Here is a 19,073-nt window from a genome sequence, read left to right as displayed (position 1 = left end):
TTGTACGTCATCGAGATATCTGAGCTGCTATATCAGAATTATTTCTTATCAGTTATATCCTACATATACTATTTAGTAACTAGCAAATGTGATGATCCTTGTGTATCTCTAATTATGCAATGGGGGTCTAATGTGATCATTTAGGAATATACTGTGGGCCATCATCCCATATTTTATGTAGTGATAAAGTAGATCTACGTGCCTATTGCATGATGGGAGGATGTGAAATACTTGTTTTTAGTCTCCCATGACGCTGATCTCAGAGATAGGACTTTTCTATGTTGGTGGTATGCAATCCAAAACCATTATGCGATCCGGCGTGGAACGCATGCTTCCGGACATGCGCATTCGCAGATAGGAGACCGTGATGCACTCCAGCATGGAACGCACATGTCCGGTCACATTTGAGCTTTCTTCCGGCCTGTTGTTTTGTGCTGAATTGTGGGGAATACTTGAGAATTTATTTTTGTTCCATCTGTCTTTAGTTGATCCCACTGATACATCAGATAAGTCCTCAGAGAATTATAATTAGAGGAACCCATGGACACATTGGGATTTGTGAAGCTGACCTCCTCTCTCCTCTATTTCATTTGAATTTATTGTGTGATCTGTATTTCAGAACAGTAGCTCTTGGTTTTTCATTTCCATGTGTAAATTGAATTTGACTCGTCTTTGATATCTCTTTCAAACTTAGTTTTTTCGATGTCTGAGATCCATCCTCCAGACTTTGTAAATTCTTTTACATATTTTGTTTGAGTTTTGTATCCAAAAAGGCGGAAAACTTTCACCTAGTTTTTTTTTCAAGAAACAAATATCAAACGCATTGTGACTTAGTTATCCTTTATAAATTTATCTTTATTAAGTTTTGAAAAGGAAATACAAATACAAACGCCGGGTACTAGTTGTGCAACAAGTAGTAGGTCAAACATGACCACATAACCATAACAATAACCAGTATTTCCAAAACATTTGAAAACAAAATGAAATAAGTAAACACAATACAAAGTAGAGTCGCTGGTAGAACATTGGTTCAATGTGTTTTAGGATATACCAGCGTGGTGACTCTGACTTAAACATTAAGTCATTACATATTCATGTTGGTTAACAAATAAGGGTTATAAAAGAAAAAACGAGTAGTTAAAACCAAAAACACAAATATACACAAAGACAAAGGGAAGTGGGGGAAGGGATGTATGGGTAAAAGGGTTAGGGTAACGTCAGAGAGGCTCCTGAAGTATAGACTTTACCTTGACCTCATAGGGGAAAGTTATCAGCGGAAGATTTAAACTCCAGTAGGACCATGTTTTATAAAATTTATCATGGGAGTTATTGATCGTGTAGGTGAGCTCCTCCCTTAACATAATCTCATTTATTTTGGAGAACCATAGTGAGATTGTCGGGATAGTGTTACTTTTCCATAGCGAGGGAATACATGCTCTAGCAGACGTGATCAAGAGTCTCAGTATCGAGTTTTTATATGTTTTTAAAGGGATGTTGCTGTGATGGAGAAGGACGAAAGCTGGGTCATGTCTTGCTCCATCCACCAACGTCACGTTACAACACAGACTGTCCAGGAGTTTGCGGAACCTCATCAGGAGAATTCCCAGGCGTTGTAGGAAGGTCATACAGGCACGTGGAGGCCACACACAATACTGAGCCTCATTTTGACTTGTTTTAAGTACATTACATCAAAGTTGGATCAGCCTGTAGTGTGTTTTTCCACTTTTAATTTTGGGGGTGACTCCAAATCCAGGTCTCCATTGGTTAATAAATTTGATTTCCATTGATGATTTTTGTGTGATTTTGTTGTCAGCACATTCAACTTTGTACAGAATAAAGTATTCAATGAGAATATTTCATTCATTCAGATCTAGGATGTGTTATTTGAGTGTTCCCTTTATTTTTTTGAGCAGTGCATTTAATAGAATGTATAGTGAGTAAACTATAATATGTGGGATGCACGTCAGAGTCGCTAAAAAAAATGTATTAGAAGACATTTATCTGATGCAATCAATCCCACAACATTAAACGTCTGTGGTTTCAAGACGCTTCACCATGACATATGATTCAAGCCGTGTTAGTTTCCTTGATACCATGGTGATCAAGGATACACAGGGCCACCTAACTGACCACTATTCCAAGCCCACCGATCTCAATGGCCTATTACACTTTTCTAGCAATCATCCAAGGTCGATGAAGAAATCTATACCTACATCACGATTTCAGAGGGTCAAACGGATTGTGTCCAGTGAAACTATCCGCAATCAGAGGTTACAAGAAATGTCGACCAAATTCACTGAACGAGGCTATCCACCTAGCTTCTTGCATCCCCAGGCGTCGAATTCCAGAACTGATCGTCCAAACAGGACAGAAGGACAGAATCCCCTTTGTTCACACGTTACACCCCTTCGCCTACATCTTACATAAAACCATTAGGAAACACAGGAACATCTTACAAACCGGTTATTCCACGATCCCTGCGTTCCAACAACCCTTCCTACCGTGTTTTAAGAGAGCAACCAATATTAGAGACTCTCTGGTATGTGCCGATTTGGGCGCAGCGTACCTAGGTCCTAAACAATGTTTTTTGCAGAATCCCAAAATGGGCACATTCCCATGTCTCCAATGTCGTCAATGCAACAATGTCCTCAGGGGTAGCATTGTTCATCACCCACAAACTGGCAAAATATACAACATCAAAGGGTACTTTACATGTGACAGTTCATATGTGGTATATCTTATTAAATGTGCATTCGGCCGAATCTATGTGGGGGAGACGGCACAGCCCATAATGGATAGGATTTCGAAGCACAAGTCCACAATTTGGTGCAAAAACCTAATGTTACCCATTCCCCAACAGTTTATCACGGCAGGACATAGTATTTCTCAATTCAAATACCAGTTATTGGAACAAGTTTTGACACCACGTCGGGGAAGCGACCGAGTGAGCCTTCTCAAACGTAGATAAGCCTACTGGATTCATGAATTACAGTTCTTAGAGTCGAAAGGCCTTAATAGGGACTATGAACTACTGGCTTTTTATATAAGGTTTTTTTATGATTGGAGTTTGGTTCTCATTGAACAATTGGTATAGAGAAACTTGTCACCCAGGGATCTTATGTGACCCTATGTTGAAATGTATTTGACATTTGGAAATGTGGTCTTCAATTTGAATAGGTCAATAATATACATGTTTTGATCTCCATATCCTACTCATATATTGTATCCTTTATTGCAGATTATTCCTCTCTGGCACACTCTTGTCCCCTCTCCTGGATCCTTCTCCACTCCAACAAAGGCTCTGCCTCATGCCCATTGGGTCTTATGCTCTATACTGGTGGAACCCACATTCTCTCTCCCTGGCACTCAAACTTCCGGCTCACTGGAACGCATTTACACCAGCCTGCGGAACGCACAGCTTCCTGGGAGCAACGCGTCACTTCCGGTGACGTCACACGTGCACTTCCGAAGTGCACACTACACAGCACTGCGGGATTGGTGGCAATTGGTCAGCTGATACCATCCTGCCCCTGACAACGCTCACAGCACCAGGAACTAGCGGTGGACACCGCGTTCCTCTAAGCCACTACGTGCAGTACCACCTTATAACCAGGAACTAGGTGTCACAGATATGCTACATCCAGCTCTATTCGGTCTATCTCTGCCTCTACAGTCCATCTCAGCTGTTAACTCTGAGTCTGCCACTCTCTGCTCTTTTCTGCAGACCCAAGTAACCAGTGTCATCATATCTCCACACTTTTGAATTCCTACCTTTGAATACCATCCAGGAGGCTAGTAGGTGTCGCCTCTCTTCAATTTGTATATATACTTGCTCTATACTATGATATTGTATCCGCATTAATGGGGTTTGACGAAATATTATACACTGTTTAAGAGGGGTTTGGGAGAAATTGTTAATATTTTCTCAATATTTCCCTGACAGTGCGTCTATGAGAAATGTATTCAGCTGCAGACTCCAAGGAAGAAACTGCTTGTTGTATGTGTCCTAAAATATAAAGGTTTTATTACTAGATATAAAGAAGAAAACTAAATACTGTAAAATAATAAATCTCCTTATATGTTTCCTCTCATTATCTCCAATAGTTGTATTATTACACAGGATTTTTATAATGTTCCATCAGCTTATCTTTTTCTCCTTCAGGTCTCTACAATATCGGATCCTCTCAGTGAAGATCTTCTATATAAGAAAATTTTTCTGATTTACCCATCAAAGATGGATATGGACAGAGACAAGATGGCGGAGAGGATATTACACCTCACCCTAGAGATCCTCTTCCGGCTTACTGGAGAGGTGAGAGATTCTGATGACGTCACATTACATCATTCTTATCTATGGGAAAAACAGATGGACAGAACTGGAGAGGTGAGGACTCTGGAAATGTCTGGAGTGAGATTTATTAATGTGTCTTTCCATAACCAGAGATTAATCACGGGGCCTCCACCTCACCCCCTGATACATGAGGACATCAATGACCAGATCCTAGAACTCGCCTACAAGATGATTGAGCTGCTGACTGGAGAGGTGACACTGCTGGGAATGATGGGACATTATACAGTAACACTATGAAGGGATCGGGGAGATGACGGTATCATTGTGTGTGTCAGGTTCCTATAAGGTGTCAGGATGTCGCCGTATATTTTTCCATGGAGGAGTGGGAGTATTTAGAAGGACACAAAGATCTATACAAGGACGTCATGATGGAGGTTCCCCAGCCCCTCACATCACCAGGTAATAGACAGGACTAAATACACACGGCCTATAATTATCTGTATGTAAAGAATGAATTCAGTCCCTGTATGTGTTTCCTCCAGATCTATCCAGTAAGAGGACAACACCAGAGAGATGTCACCGTCCTCTTCTTCCACAGGACTGTAAACAAGAAGATCCCAATGTTCCTCAGGATCATCAGGTAGATGGAGAGAAGGAGTCATGATATCTCCCCTATGATGTGTAGACGGCTGTAAAGGTTTTGTATTTTTGGATTCAGTCTTGTTTTATCCACCATTATTATGTTTTATATTTGTGTAATGAGAACGGTGGAGATGGCAGGATTAGAGCCAATCATAGATGTGACTTCTCCATCTGTCTGTGACTTTTACAATATTTGTTTCAGGGTGAAGATCTGACCCATATTAATACTACAGAGACATATGTGAGGGATGATGAGCGGTGTAAAGAGGAGATTCCTATATATGACTACCCAGGTGAGTAGTAATCACTGAATACTGAGAAGTCACAGATTCTTCTCAGTCACCGGCTGTGGCTGCTTTATCGTTTGTGTAGTCCGGCTGTATCACAATTGTGTGATCACCATTTTGCCGCTAGACCACAACATTCTCCTCCGTCCGAAAATGTTCAGATTACTTTGGGAAATTGTGAATGCCCTTTTCTATAGAACTTACAACCTGGAGGTTCCACCTACCCCCTGGGATTAGATGATGCTGACCGTTACCTGCCCAGGTCTGTAAACTACAAAGCCAAATGACAGCGTACGCAGAATGTGCAGATGATCAGGCCCCATTTTTCAAATCTGACAGATGTCACTTTATGTGGTGATAACTTTGAAATTTTTCACAAAGGATAATAAGAAACAAATGGACCTTACAAATTATTTTCCAACTTCTTTTGAATCTGACAATCCCCTATATACAGCTGTACACTACTGTCTGGGCACATGGCAGGTTAAGAAGGGAAGGAGCGACATTTAGCTATTAGGAATGCAGATTTTGCTGGAATAGTTTGCAGACACAATGTATTGGGGGCACTGTTCATGGTCACATGGAAGCTGAAAAGATGGCTACCATGAACAGGCTTGCCTTAACTACCCCATTTACATATTTCACAAATTACTTTCCTCATCACCCTTTAACCTCTCTACATGGATCTGGACTTACACAGAGACCCCTAGGCTTGGGCCACGGTGTTACCTGCTGTTCTGTGGAGTGACATGGGAAGAAGAATAGTCAGATAGCCGGGTCAGAACAGGAGGGCAGAGAAAATACAAAATCAGAAGACACGAGTAGTCAGTAAACGGGCCGAGGTCACAACAGAAACAAATACACAAGCCGGGAGCTGAGCACAGAGGACTGAACCAGAGGAGAACAAGGCTGTATCTGGCAGCTTCCGGCAATATGCTTCCAGCTTTAGTAGGGTGTGGTGCTTTCCAAATGGCTGAAGTAGGGAGCAGATTATTCCAGCTGGACAGCACACACACCCATACTGCAAAACTGGATGGTACTACTGGTCCCTGCAACCCTAATCTTAGTGGCTGTGCAGAGCCTGCGCCTCGCAGAGCTTCTGGTTCTGACGTCTCTTCCATCACCAGCGCCGCCTGCAGAATGAATAAGGCGGCTTCTGGTGTCAAAAGTAGACCTCACACAAGTCGAAGCAGGAGGAGAAGTAGACGTCCCAGAGGAGTTGGGACACACCTTTTGCAGAAGCAGTAGAAATCCCCATAAAGTGACTCCATTTTGGAAATTATAACCCTCAGTGAATTAATTTATAGGAGAAGTGACTATTTTGACTCTACAGTCACTCTCCAGAAATTAGCACGCAGTGGATGTTGGAGAGTGAAAATTGCAAATATGCTATTTTATTACCCAACACATAGTGCCCAGATTGTGCTCCAGGAGACACACACCGTAAATTAAGTGGGTTCTTCTCATTATAGTAATACCAAATACATGGATGCTGAATGTGACTTAGGCACATAAACTACTGCAAAGCTCAGAAGTGAGGGGGAGATCTGACTTTGGGAGAGTGGATATTGCTGGATTGGTTTATGGAAGCCATGTTGCTTTTCAAGAGCCTTTGAGCCACTAGTAATATGGAAACCTCTGTTTTTCCATTGACAGATGATGGATCTGAGTGGGGACTTGTTTTTTGTCAAATAAGTAGAAGTTTTTATTGGTATTATTTTCGCCTACATAACATTGTTTGGTGGCTTTTTATTCCATATTTTGGAGGCAGAATGAAAAAACAGTGGAACTCGCTCTACTGATCCATCCTATGAAGTTTCCTATTAGACAGTCATTGTCCTGGTGAATAAGTGAATTTTTTTTATATAACTTGCCTTTTTTATGGAGAGTTTAAGTAGAAATGTTCAAAAATATAAAATTCAAGGATTTTTTATTAAAAATAATAATTGGTTTTATTCTTGGCAGATGTCTGTACCAGGAGATCAGAGGGACAGCTGACATTTTCAGTTTTCAAATCAGATAATTTTCAGATCCAACAGGATATAATTGAAATGAATGACATTTCTCCAGATTTACCATCATCCCTTCACAGCAAAGATCTGTCATCTGATCCTTTGATACAGGTCCTGTCTTCTGATTCATTACCGACTACTAAGGAAAATCAAAGTCACAAAACTAGCATTAAAAAACAAACTGCTTCTAAAGCAAAGAAGCCATTTTCACGTTCAGAATATAGAAATAGTTTTCCTCTCAAAAAGTCTTTTCTTAAACCTCAAAAAATTCACACAGCGAAGAATAGATTTTCTTGTTCCAAGTGTGGGAGATGTTTTAATCAGAAATCAGATCTTGTTAGGCACCAGAGAACTCACACAGGGGAGAAGCCTTTTTCCTGTTCAGAATGTGATAAATGTTTTACAGAGAAATCAAATCTTATCGCACATCAGAGAATTCACACAGGGGAGAAGCCATTTTCCTGTTCAGAATGTGGTGAATGTTTTACAGAGAAATCAAATCTTATCGCACATCAGAGAACTCACACAGGGGAGAAGCCATTTTCCTGTTCAGAATGTGGAAAATGTTTTAACCAGAAATCAAATCTTAATATACATCAGAGAACTCACACAGGGGAGATGCCTTTTCCATGTTCAGAATGTGGAAAATGTTTTAACCAGAAATCTAGTTTTCTTAAGCACCAGAGAAACCACACAGAGGAGAAGCCTTTTTCATGTTCAGATTGTGGGAAATGTTTTGTACAGAAATCATATCTTAGTATACATCAGAGAACTCACACAGGGGAGAAGCCATTTTCCTGTTCAGAATGTGGGAAATATTTTACAGAGAAATCAACTCTTATCAACCATCAGAGAACTCACACAGGAGAGAAGCCATTTTCCTGTTCAGAATGTGAGAAATGTTTTTCAGAGAAATCAAATCTTATTGTACATCAGAGAACTCACACAGGGGAGAAGCCATTTTCATGTTCAGAATGTGGGAAATCTTTTGCAAAGAAATCAAATCTTACCAAACATCAGAGAATTCACACAGGGGAAAAGCCTTTTTCATGTTCAGATTGTGGAAAATGTTTTGGACACAAATCATATCTTAATAAACATCAGAGAACTCACAAAGGGGGGAAGCCATTTTCCTGTACAGAATGTGGGAAATATTTTACAGAGAAATCAACTCTTACCAAACATCACAAAACTCACACAGGGGAGAAGCCTTTTTCATGTTCAGAATGTGGGAAATGTTTTACAGAGAAATCAAGTCTTATCAAACATCAGAGAACTCACACAGGAGAGAAGCCTTTTTCTTGTTCAGAATGTGGGAAATGTTTTAACCAGAAATCAGATATTGATAAGCACCAGAGAACTCATACAGGGGAGAAGCCTTTTTCATGTTCAAAATGTGGGAAATGTTGTAACCAGAAAGCGCATTTTGATAGCCACCAGAGAACCCACACAGGGGAGAATGCCGCAACTACACCCAACTAGTCTCTGTAGAAACTAGAAAAAAAACCTAGCTGCACAACTAAAAATGCCACCACACACCTAACTAACTAATAAGTCGTTGAGGAGTTTCTCATACCTCCTGAGGAACCAGAGAGGAGGCTGCAAAACACTCTCAACAAGGGGAAAGGAAAGTATGAAGTAAAATATGAAAACTCTGAATGAGAAACAAAAACACATTCATATAGGGCAAAGAAGGCAAGCTAAGGAGAACCAAAAATAAAAGGAACAAGTATAATCTCCCAGAAACTCATCACTGTTAGAATTAAAAGGTACTGGGAGGGAAAGCAAACTGACCGGGAGGATAGTTTCACCTTTGTGGTGAAACTTACAAAATTTATCCTCACCAACTGTGTACGTAAAACCCATCCATTTATAATGACCACGGACAAGATAAAGATTCCCAACTCACATCAGGACCACAAGATCCCAGGGACTTTCAGCTGCATCACAACTAATGTAATGTACTTAATTATATGTAGCAAATGTCCAACTGGGGGTCTGTATGTAGGGGAGACCAGGCAAAAACTTAAAACAAGGATGAATTCTCATCACCACCCAAAAAAAGAAAAAAAGAATAGATCTACTTGTGTCCACACATATTTACCGCCACAACTGCTTATCCCTTTCCGAAACTGATAGTTCTGCTTCACGTCACTTGTCTTATCTATTGCATTATTCCTGTGCCCTGTTGTGTATAAATATGTGACTCTTCAGATTTTGTGTTATACTATGCCTGATGAAAGACCTGAGTAGTCTAGAAAGCTTACTGACTAATGGCTAACTGAAAAGATGGTATCCTCCACTGAGGACTTTCAAATTTTAAAGTTTTTCTCCAAACAGCAATTTTAAGATCTCTCCACAGGTGTTCAATGGGATTTAGATCCAGATTCATTGCTAGTCAGAACTGTCCAGCACTTTGTTTCCATCCATTTTCTGGGTGCTTCTTGAAGTATGTTTGGGGTCATTGTCATGCTGGAAGACCCATGACCTAGCACGCAAACCCAACTTTCTGACACTAGGCACTACATTGTGCCCCAAAATCCTTTGCTAATCTTCAGATTTCATGATTCCTTGCACACAGTCAAGGTACCTGACCTGAGGCAGCAAAACAACCCCAAAACCTCTTTGAAGCTCCACCATATTTGACTGTATGTGTTTGTAAATTTATTGATTATGTTGCACATTGGACAGAGGAACATCCGGATCTCAAAAGATGGACTTATAACCTTGAAATTATTGATATTTTTCAACAATTTTGGTTCTCAAGTCCTCAGACAGTTCTCTTCTCCTTTTTCTGTTTTCTCCATGCTTAGTGTGCCACACATATGCACACAATGCAAAGATTGAATCAACTTCTCCCTTTTTTATCTGGTTTTAGCTGTGATTTTCTTATTGCCCACACCTGTTACTTGCCACAATTGCGTTTGAACAAGCTTCACATGCTTGAAACAGAGTTGTTTACCCACAATTTTGGCAAGGTGTCAATAATTTTGTCCGACCTATTTTATGTGGTTTTGTGTGAAATTATGTTCAATTTGCCTTTTTTTTTCTCTGTTTTCTTGTGCTGTTTCAATAACCGCAAAGGAAATAAACGTATATAATAAAACATGTAATTGCAATAATTTTCTGGGAGAATTACTTCATTTTCTGGCACAATTTCAAGGGATCCAACACTTTTGACCATGACTTGTTTTTGTTGCCTTTTTAATTTGTTGCAGCATATCATCCTCTTCATGTTTAGCTATATTAGGAGGCTTGTAGCAAAGTCCAGTTAGCAGCTTTCCATTATTGCCATTTCCATGTACATTACCCATACTGACTTTACATCAGGGATGTAAAGCTCAAAACATGTAGAGGGCCAAAATGAAAAACTTGGACAAAGTTGTGGACCAACCAGTATACAGTATAATGGGCCCCACATAGTCCTCCATACAGAATAATGGGCCCCACAAAGTCCTCCATTCAGTATGATTGGCCCCACAAAGCTTTCCATACAGTAAAATGGATCCCACAAAGTCCTCCATGCAGAATAATGGCCCCACATAGGTGTGGTGGTTCTGGTGTCGTGGGTCAAATATAATCACCAAGAGTTGGGCATGTGTGCTGTACATTGTCGAAACTGCCCCCCATGTCGTCATTGAGCTTGAGGTCTTAAGTTGGTTTTAACGAAAATACCCACCCGTCTACCTATTTTTCTTTCCTATCCATTTGAATGTAGTGTAACCATCTATGTTTGACACCAAGTCATGGCTTTCATCCAACCAGGTTTCTGTAATCTGTGGCTGACCTAAGAGTCTAATTCATTCATTTTGTTTTCAAGACTTCTTTCATTTGCCTGCAGACATTTAATACTATTAGCACATTTATTACTGCTACTCGCCTCCTTACTTTCCTTGAATGTCTCACTCTGTCTATTCTACCCCCTTATTTGCACGGCTACCCTCCCTCCCCCAGATCCTAGTTTGAAAGCTCCTCCATCCATCTGACCATTTTTTTTCCCCAGCACATCTGCTTTCTCCCCATTGAGGTGCAGCCTGTAGCCGACAGAGAAGTCAGCCCAGTTCTCCATGAACCTAAACCCTTTCTTCCTGACAATTATCTCCTTAAGTTCCCGCTGACTTTCTTGTGACGTAGTGGTATCAGCAGTATTTCTGAAAACACCAAAATGCCCTTCAGTAGGGTTATCAATAAGGGAACAACAAAAACATTAAACTTTAGGAGGGCGAAGTTTGATCAGCTGATAGAAAACCTTCAACTTATTGACTGGGACAAAGTTCTTAATCAAGGAAATACGAATAGTAAATGGGAAACCTTCAAAAGAATTCTGAATACTCAGTGCGAGAGGTATATACCATATGGGAATAAAAGGGCCAGAAATAAGAGGAAACCAATATGGTTGAACAAGAACGTAAAAGGGGCGTTAAATAGCAAAAAAGAGGCATTCAAGAGATAAAAACAGGAAAACAGTAAGGAGGCACTAAGTTGTTACAAGGAAAAAACGAGAACCTGTAAAAAAAAAATAAAAATAGCGAAGGAGGAAACAGAGAAACGTATTGCTAGGGAAAGTAGATCAAATCCCAAACTGTTCTTTACGTATATAAATAGTAAAAGGATTAAATCGGATAATATTGGAGCGATAAAAAGTGAGGAAGGCAAAATCATAGAGAAAGATGAGGATAAAGCTAATCTATTAAATAATTTTTTTTCGACAACTTTCACAAAGGAAATAGAACTAACAGGAGAAATGAGAAGTGACAAGCTTAATCCTCCACTAAGTATGACAAATCTAAACCAAGCTGGGGTACAGAAACGCCTCAGTAACATTAAAATAAACAAATCACCAGGACCTGATGGCATACACCCACGGGTACTAAGGGAACTAAGTAATGTGATAGACCGTTATATCTTATATTTAAGGACTCTGAGACTGGGTCTGTACCACTTGATTGGCGACAGGCGAATGTAGTGCCAATATTCAAAAAGGGAGCGAAAAGTGACGCCGGAAACTATCGGCCGGTGAGTCTGACGTCCGTTGTGGGCAAAATTTTTGAAAGCTTCATTAAAGAGACAATTACGGAGCATCTTGATGCTAATAATCTTTTAATCCCGAACCAACATGGATTCATGAGGAATCGCTCCTGCCAAACAAACCTGATTGACTTCTACGAGGAGGTTAGCTCTCGAGTAGATCAGGGGGAACCAGTGGATGTCGTGTATCTCGACTTCTCAAAAGCGTTCGATAGCGTGCCACATAATAGGTTGGTATACAAAATGAGAATGATGGGGCTGGGGGAAAATGTCTGCAAGTGGGTAGCTAACTGGCTAAAGCATAGAAGGCAGAGGGTGGTTATAAATGGAATATACTCAGATTGGGTAAGCGTCACTAGTGGGGTACCACAGGGGTCTGTACTAGGCCCAATGTTATTTAATATCTTTATTAACGACATAGTCAACGGGATAAATAGTAAAATATCAATATTTGCAGATGACACAAAGTTATGTAAAACAATTAATACAAAAGAGGACAGTGCAGACCTACAGAGGGATTTGGATAAGCTGGGTAGGTGGAGCATTAAATGGCAAATGAGGTTTAACGAGGAGAAATGTAAGGTCATACATATGGGAAGGAAAAATGGAAGTCACCAGTACTCACTGAATGGGAAATCATTGGGGCATTCAGAGATGGAGAAGGACTTGGGCATCTTAATTGATAGCAAACTAAATTGGAGTGCCCAAAGTCAGGAAGCTGCTGTAAGGGCAAACAGGGTAATGGGATGTATCAGAAGAGGTATAGCTGCAAAGGATGAGAACATTGTTCTTCCACTGTGCAAAGCTCTGGTCAGACCACACTTGGAATACTGTGCTCAGTTATGGGCCCCAATATATAGAAAGGATATAAATGAGCTTGAAAAGGTACAAAGGAGGGCAACAAAATTAATAAAGGGAATGGAGGGACTGCAATACCCAGAGAGGTTGGCAAAACAAGGACTATTCAGCCTGGAAAAGAGAAGGTTGAGGGGGGACATAATAAATGTGTACAAATATGTTAGGGGACAGTATAGAGATCTTGCCCGAGATTTGTTCAAAAGGAGGGATATTACGGTAACAAGAGGGCATTCACTAAGACTGGAAGAGAAAAGGTTCCAGCACCAGCATAGGAAGGGGTTCTTTACGGTAAGAGCAGTGAGAATATGGAATTCACTGAGTGAGGAGACGGTAATGTCAGATTCACTACACCAGTTCAAGCGGGGACTGGATGCATTTCTAGATACCAGGCAGATTTCAGCATATACTTAAAAATAAAATAAAATAGTAGGTTGATACAGGGATTTATTCTGACTGCTGGTTTCAGAGTCGGGAGGGAATTTTTCCTCAGGTGAAGATTGGATAAATCATTTGGGGTTTTTGCCCTCCTCTGGATCAACTTTAGCAATTACAGAACTAACAGGTCGAACTTGATGGACGCAAGTCTTTATTCGGCTTTACAAACTATGTTACTATGTTATGTATGTCACTTGCGCTCAACACTAGTCGCCTGTCACGCTGTCTCTGTGTACTGGAGGTAGGGGGCCTAAGCTGACCCTAAGCTGGGGCCCTGACTAATCCCTCTACCTGGAGGTACTGTTAAAGGTACAGAGGTCCAGGCCGCCAGCGTAACCCCTACCTCCTGAGGATCCCTACACCTAAGTAATCTAGTCCTGAGAAGGACCCCGATCACAACAAAAGGGGACGAGTAATAATATGCCCACACTCAGTACTTTGACGAATGAGACAGTACAAGGGAAAAACCAAAACCACCTTGCATACAAAAACTACACAACTACAACAGAGGGAACACCAACGGGAAAGGAGATAAATGATAAAGCGAGGAAGGGAAAAAACTCTCCGAATACACTTATCTCTGAAACTCCAAATACCACGATCCGCTCTGTTAGTCTGCATGAAATGCTTTCACCGACACTTCCCTAACAGACCGGCAGGCATTTGAAGGAGTCTCACTACAGCAGCATTGATTGCAGCTGGGCGAGGCTGGACCTCGTCTAGCACAGAGAGAGAGAGAATTAACTCCCTCACTGCCGAAAAACACAAAGCACCAAAAACTCAGCTGCGAGAAGTCAGGCTGTGTAATCGTGACGATCTTCGTGGCGACACACCCGTGACAGTACCCCCCCTTCTACGAGGGGCCTCCGGACCCTCAGGGCCAGGTTTATCCGGGTGAGTCGCGTGGAAGGCCCGAACTAATCGGTCTGCGTTAATATCCGACGCAGGAACCCACATCCTCTCCTCAGGACCATACCCTTTCCAATGAACCAGGTACTGAAGGGACCGGAGATTAAAGCGTGAATCAATGACCCTTGATACCTGGAACTCCAAGTTACCATTGACCACCACTGGAGGGGGAGGTAAAGGTGACGGTACCACCGGCGCCACATACCTCTTAAGCAACGATCTGTGGAACACGTGAATTTTAAACGTAAGGGGGAGGTCAAGACGGAATGCCACCGGATTAATTATAGAACTGATTCTGTACGGCCCGATGAACCTGGGACCCAGTTTCCAGGAGGGAACCTTAAGTTTTATATTCCTGGTAGACAACCATACCCGATCGTTCACACTTAGGTCCGGACCAGACACTCTCCTCCTATCAGCCATACGTTTGTATCGGTTCCCCATAGTATTCAGATTCTTCAGCACCCCTCTCCATACTGAAGCGAGTGATGAGGAAAATCGTTCCTCCTCAGGAACCCCCGAAGAGCCCCCCCTACTGAAAGTACAAAACTGGGGGTGAAAACCATATGCCCCAAAAAACGGGGACTTACCAGTGGACTCGCTCCGCCTATTATTAAGAGCAAACTCTGCCAGAGGTAAGAAAGAAGCCCAGTCCTCCTGGTTCTCTGACACAAAACACCGGAGATATGTCTCCAAGCTCTGGTTCATTCGTTCCGTCTGACCATTGGTCTGAGGATGAAAAGCCGATGAGAACGACAAATGCATCCCCCGCCGTGCACAAAACGCCTTCCAGAACTTGGACACAAACTGAGACCCCCGATCAGACACCACCTCGGAGGGTACCCCGTGAAGCCTCACAATCTCCCCAATGAACACCTGCGCAAGAGTTTTAGCATTAGGGAGAGCAGGAAGAGCGATAAAATGTGCCATCTTGCTGAACCTGTCCACTACAACGAGTATGACCGTTTTACCCGAAGACGGAGGGAGGTCCGTAATAAAGTCCATAGACAGATGAGTCCAAGGACGCTCCGGGATCTTCAAAGGTAAGAGGGCCCCAGACGGATGGGTATGTGAGGTCTTAGAGCGCGCACAAACCCCACAGGATGCGACAAAAGTTACCACCTCCTTATGTAAGTTAGGCCACCAAAACCGACGCGAGAGGAGATCCACAGTTGCTTTACTCCCCGGGTGTCCTGCAAAAACTGAGTTATGGTGTGCCTCGATCACCTTTTGTCGCAACTGATCTGGAACAAACAGTCTCCCCGGAGGTCCAACAGGGGCGTCCCCCTGAGCCTCCAATACCTCCTCCTCCAGCTCAGAGCATACTGCTGAAACCACCACCCCCTCCTGAAGGATAGGAATCGGGTCGTCCGTATTCCTGGCCCCAGGGAAACTACGAGATAAGGCATCCGCCTTTACATTTTTTGACCCAGGACGATATGTAACGACAAAATTAAACCTGGTAAAAAACAATGACCACCTAGCTTGTCTGGGATTCAGACGTTTCGCGGTCTCCAGATATAGCAGGTTCTTGTGATCGGTGATGACGGTGACCGGATGGACTGCCCCCTCCAAAAAATGGCGCCACTCCTCAAAAGCTAACTTAATGGCCAAGAGTTCCCTATTGCCGACATCGTAATTCCTCTCAGCGGGCGACAATTTTTTAGAGAAAAAGGCGCACGGATGCCACTTACCAGGGGACGAACCTTGTGACAATACTGCTCCCACCCCTACCTCGGAAGCGTCTACCTCTACAATGAATGGCTGTGACTCATCAGGTTGAATGAGTATGGGTGCCGAGGCAAAACATTTTTTCAAGGAGGAAAATGCTTGACAAGCCTTGTCAGACCACCTAGAAAAATCCGTCCCCTTTTTAGTCATGTCTGTGAGAGGCTTAACCATGGACGAGAAATTACGAATGAACTTCCGGTAATAATTAGCAAACCCCAGGAAACGTTGTAGTGCCTTAAGATTCTCTGGCCGATCCCACTCAAGAACTGCCCGCACTTTCCCAGGGTCCATACGAAATCAGGACGCTGAAACCAGGAAGCCTAAAAACTGGAGTTCCTGTACGGCGAACACACACTTTTCCCATTTGGCATACAGTTTATTATCCCGCAAGATCTGTAACACCTGCCTAACGTGCTCCTGATGAGACACCAGATCCGGCGAGTAAATTAAGATATCATCCAGATATATGACAACAAACTGTCCCACCAGGCGGCGAAAAATGTCATTAACAAAGTGTTGGAACACCGCCGGGGCATTAGTCAGACCGAATGGCATGACAAGGTTCTCATAATGCCCCTCCGGAGTGTTAAACGCCGTCTTCCACTCATCCCCCTCCTTCATCCTAATCAGATTGTACGCCCCCCTAAGATCCAACTTAGAGAACCATTTGGCGCCCACGATCTGATTAAAGAGATCGGGAATAAGTGGGAGCGGATACGGATCTCGGACCGTAATCCGATTAAGTTCACGGAAATCCAGGCAGGGGCGTAGGCCTCCATCTTTCTTCTTAACAAAGAAGAACCCCACAGCCATCGGTGAAGATGAAGGTCTAATATGCCCCTTAGCCAGACTTTCTGAAATATAATCCTTCATGGCCTGCCTCTCAGGACCAGAAAGGTTATACAACCTAGCTTTAGGTAACTTGGCCTCAGGGAGCAGTTTTACAGAACAGTCATACTCGCGATGAGGAGGTAGTTCCTGACACCCTTTCTCCGAGAATACATCCTCAAAGTCCGCCAGAAATGGAGGTAAGACCCAAGGAGTAACCGCACCGATGACCGTGTTCATGCAGTTTTTATTACAGAATTTACTCCATTGGCTTATCTCTCTGGATTGCCAATTAATAACCGGGTTATGCTTAGTTAACCAAGGAAGGCCCAACACTATAGGAGTGGGAAGACCCTCCAACACGTAGCAAGACAACAGTTCTTTATGTATCGCCCCCACTTGAAGTTTTACGTTATGCACAGCTTGCAAAAAACTTCCCTGACCGAGAGGCCTGGCATCGATCGAGAATATGGGGATGGGTTTAGCCAACTCACTCAATCGCGTACCTTGAACCCGGGCAAACCGAGCGTCCACCAGATTAGCCCCGGCCCCACTATCCAGAAGAACAGATATCCTCTCAGTTCTCGTACCCACCACCACCTCCGCCGGTACGAGAAACTGAGACGAACCTAGGGACGAAATACCTACTCCCAGATTGCCGTCCACCACACAACCTGGGATCAACAGTTTTCCGACGACTCTTCACTCTGCAAGGGACGGGATGGACACCCCCATTAAAATGTCCCTTTCTCCCGCAGAAGAAACACCTTCCTGTCTTATGGCGCACCACCGGTCCCCTCCCCCGAAATGATGTCCCTCCTAATTGCATAGGCTCCTCTGGACTGACCAGGGGAACCACCATATGAGGGGACCTTGTAGCAGGTGGAGTCATCACAGGGGGTGGAGTTATCCCGCACCTCTCCCGAAGCCGTCTGTCAACGCGAATAGCAAGGGCCATAGCGGCTTCCAGTGACGCGGGAGAGTCATACTGTGCCAACACATCCTGTAATTTGTCGGATAAACCTTGACAAAACTGGCTCCTAAGAGCCGGGTCATTCAACTGGGTGTCCGTGGCCCACCTACGGAACTCCGAACAGAATTCCTCCGCCGGACAATCTCCCTGCTGGATCCTACGTAACTTAGACTCAGCAAGGGAGATCCGATCCGGGTCATCATATACGAGTCCCAGAGCAGCGAAAAACCTATCCACTGACTGGAGAGCCGGGGAACCCGAGGGAAGAGAGAACGCCCAAGATTGTGGGTCCCCTTGTAGGAGCGAGATGACAATTCCCACCCTTTGTTCTTCACTTCCCGATGACCGAGGCCGCAGCCGAAAGTACAACTTGCATGCCTCCCGGAAAACAAAAAACTTGTCCCGCCCCCCAGTGAACCTGTCAGGGAGAGCTACTTTAGGTTCTGGTCCGGCTTGCTCCTGAGGATACAAAACCTTGGACCTAACGTCCGCCAGCTCCATGGACAAACTCTGCAACTGCCGAGCTAGACCGGCTACTGGATCCATGGTAGCTGGAGAAAATCTAAGTGGTCGGTGAAAATGTCACGCTGTCTCTGTGTACTGGAGGTAGGGGGCCTAAGCTGACCCTAAGCTGGGGCCCTGACTAATCCCTCTACCTGGAGGTACTGTTAAAGGTACAGAGGTCCAGGCCGCCAGCGTAACTCCTACCTCCTGAGGATCCCTGCACCTAAGTAATCTAGTCCTGAGAAGGACCCCGATCACAACAAAAGGGGACGAGTAATAATATGCCCACACTCAGTACTTTGACGAACGAGACAGTACAAGGGAAAAACCAAAACCACCTTGCATACAAAAACTACACAACTACAACAGAGGGAACACCAACGGGAAAGGAGATAAATGATAAAGCGAGGAAGGGAAAAAACTCTCCGAATACACTTATCTCTGAAACTCCAAATACCACGATCCGCTCTGTTAGTCTGCATGAAATGCTTTCACCGACACTTCCCTAACAGACCGGCAGGCATTTGAAGGAGTCTCACTACAGCAGCATTGATTGCAGCTGGGCGAGGCTGGAC

The 19,073-nt window shown here is 43.3% G+C and overlaps 1 protein-coding gene across 1 annotated transcript; it reads left to right on the top strand.

The window, feature by feature from the left end:
- Positions 1-4,641: 4,641 nt before the first annotated feature.
- On the top strand, positions 4,642-9,445 carry LOC141194445 (uncharacterized). Its single transcript, XM_073662366.1, has 4 exons — positions 4,642-4,750; positions 4,834-4,931; positions 5,136-5,226; positions 7,186-9,445. The coding sequence occupies exons 1-4, from the start codon at positions 4,666-4,668 to the stop codon at positions 8,712-8,714; spliced, it is 1,803 nt and encodes a 600-aa protein (XP_073518467.1). The 5' UTR covers positions 4,642-4,665; the 3' UTR covers positions 8,715-9,445.
- Positions 9,446-19,073: the final 9,628 nt, after the last annotated feature.

This window comes from Phyllobates terribilis, unplaced genomic scaffold (assembly GCF_046119375.1).
Source record: "Phyllobates terribilis strain yellow unplaced genomic scaffold, ASM4611937v1 Scaffold_71__1_contigs__length_7168151, whole genome shotgun sequence".
In the NCBI taxonomy this organism is placed as follows: Eukaryota; Metazoa; Chordata; class Amphibia; order Anura; family Dendrobatidae; genus Phyllobates; species Phyllobates terribilis.
Note: the sequence above shows the minus strand (reverse complement) of the source record. Positions and strands in the feature narration are given on the sequence as shown.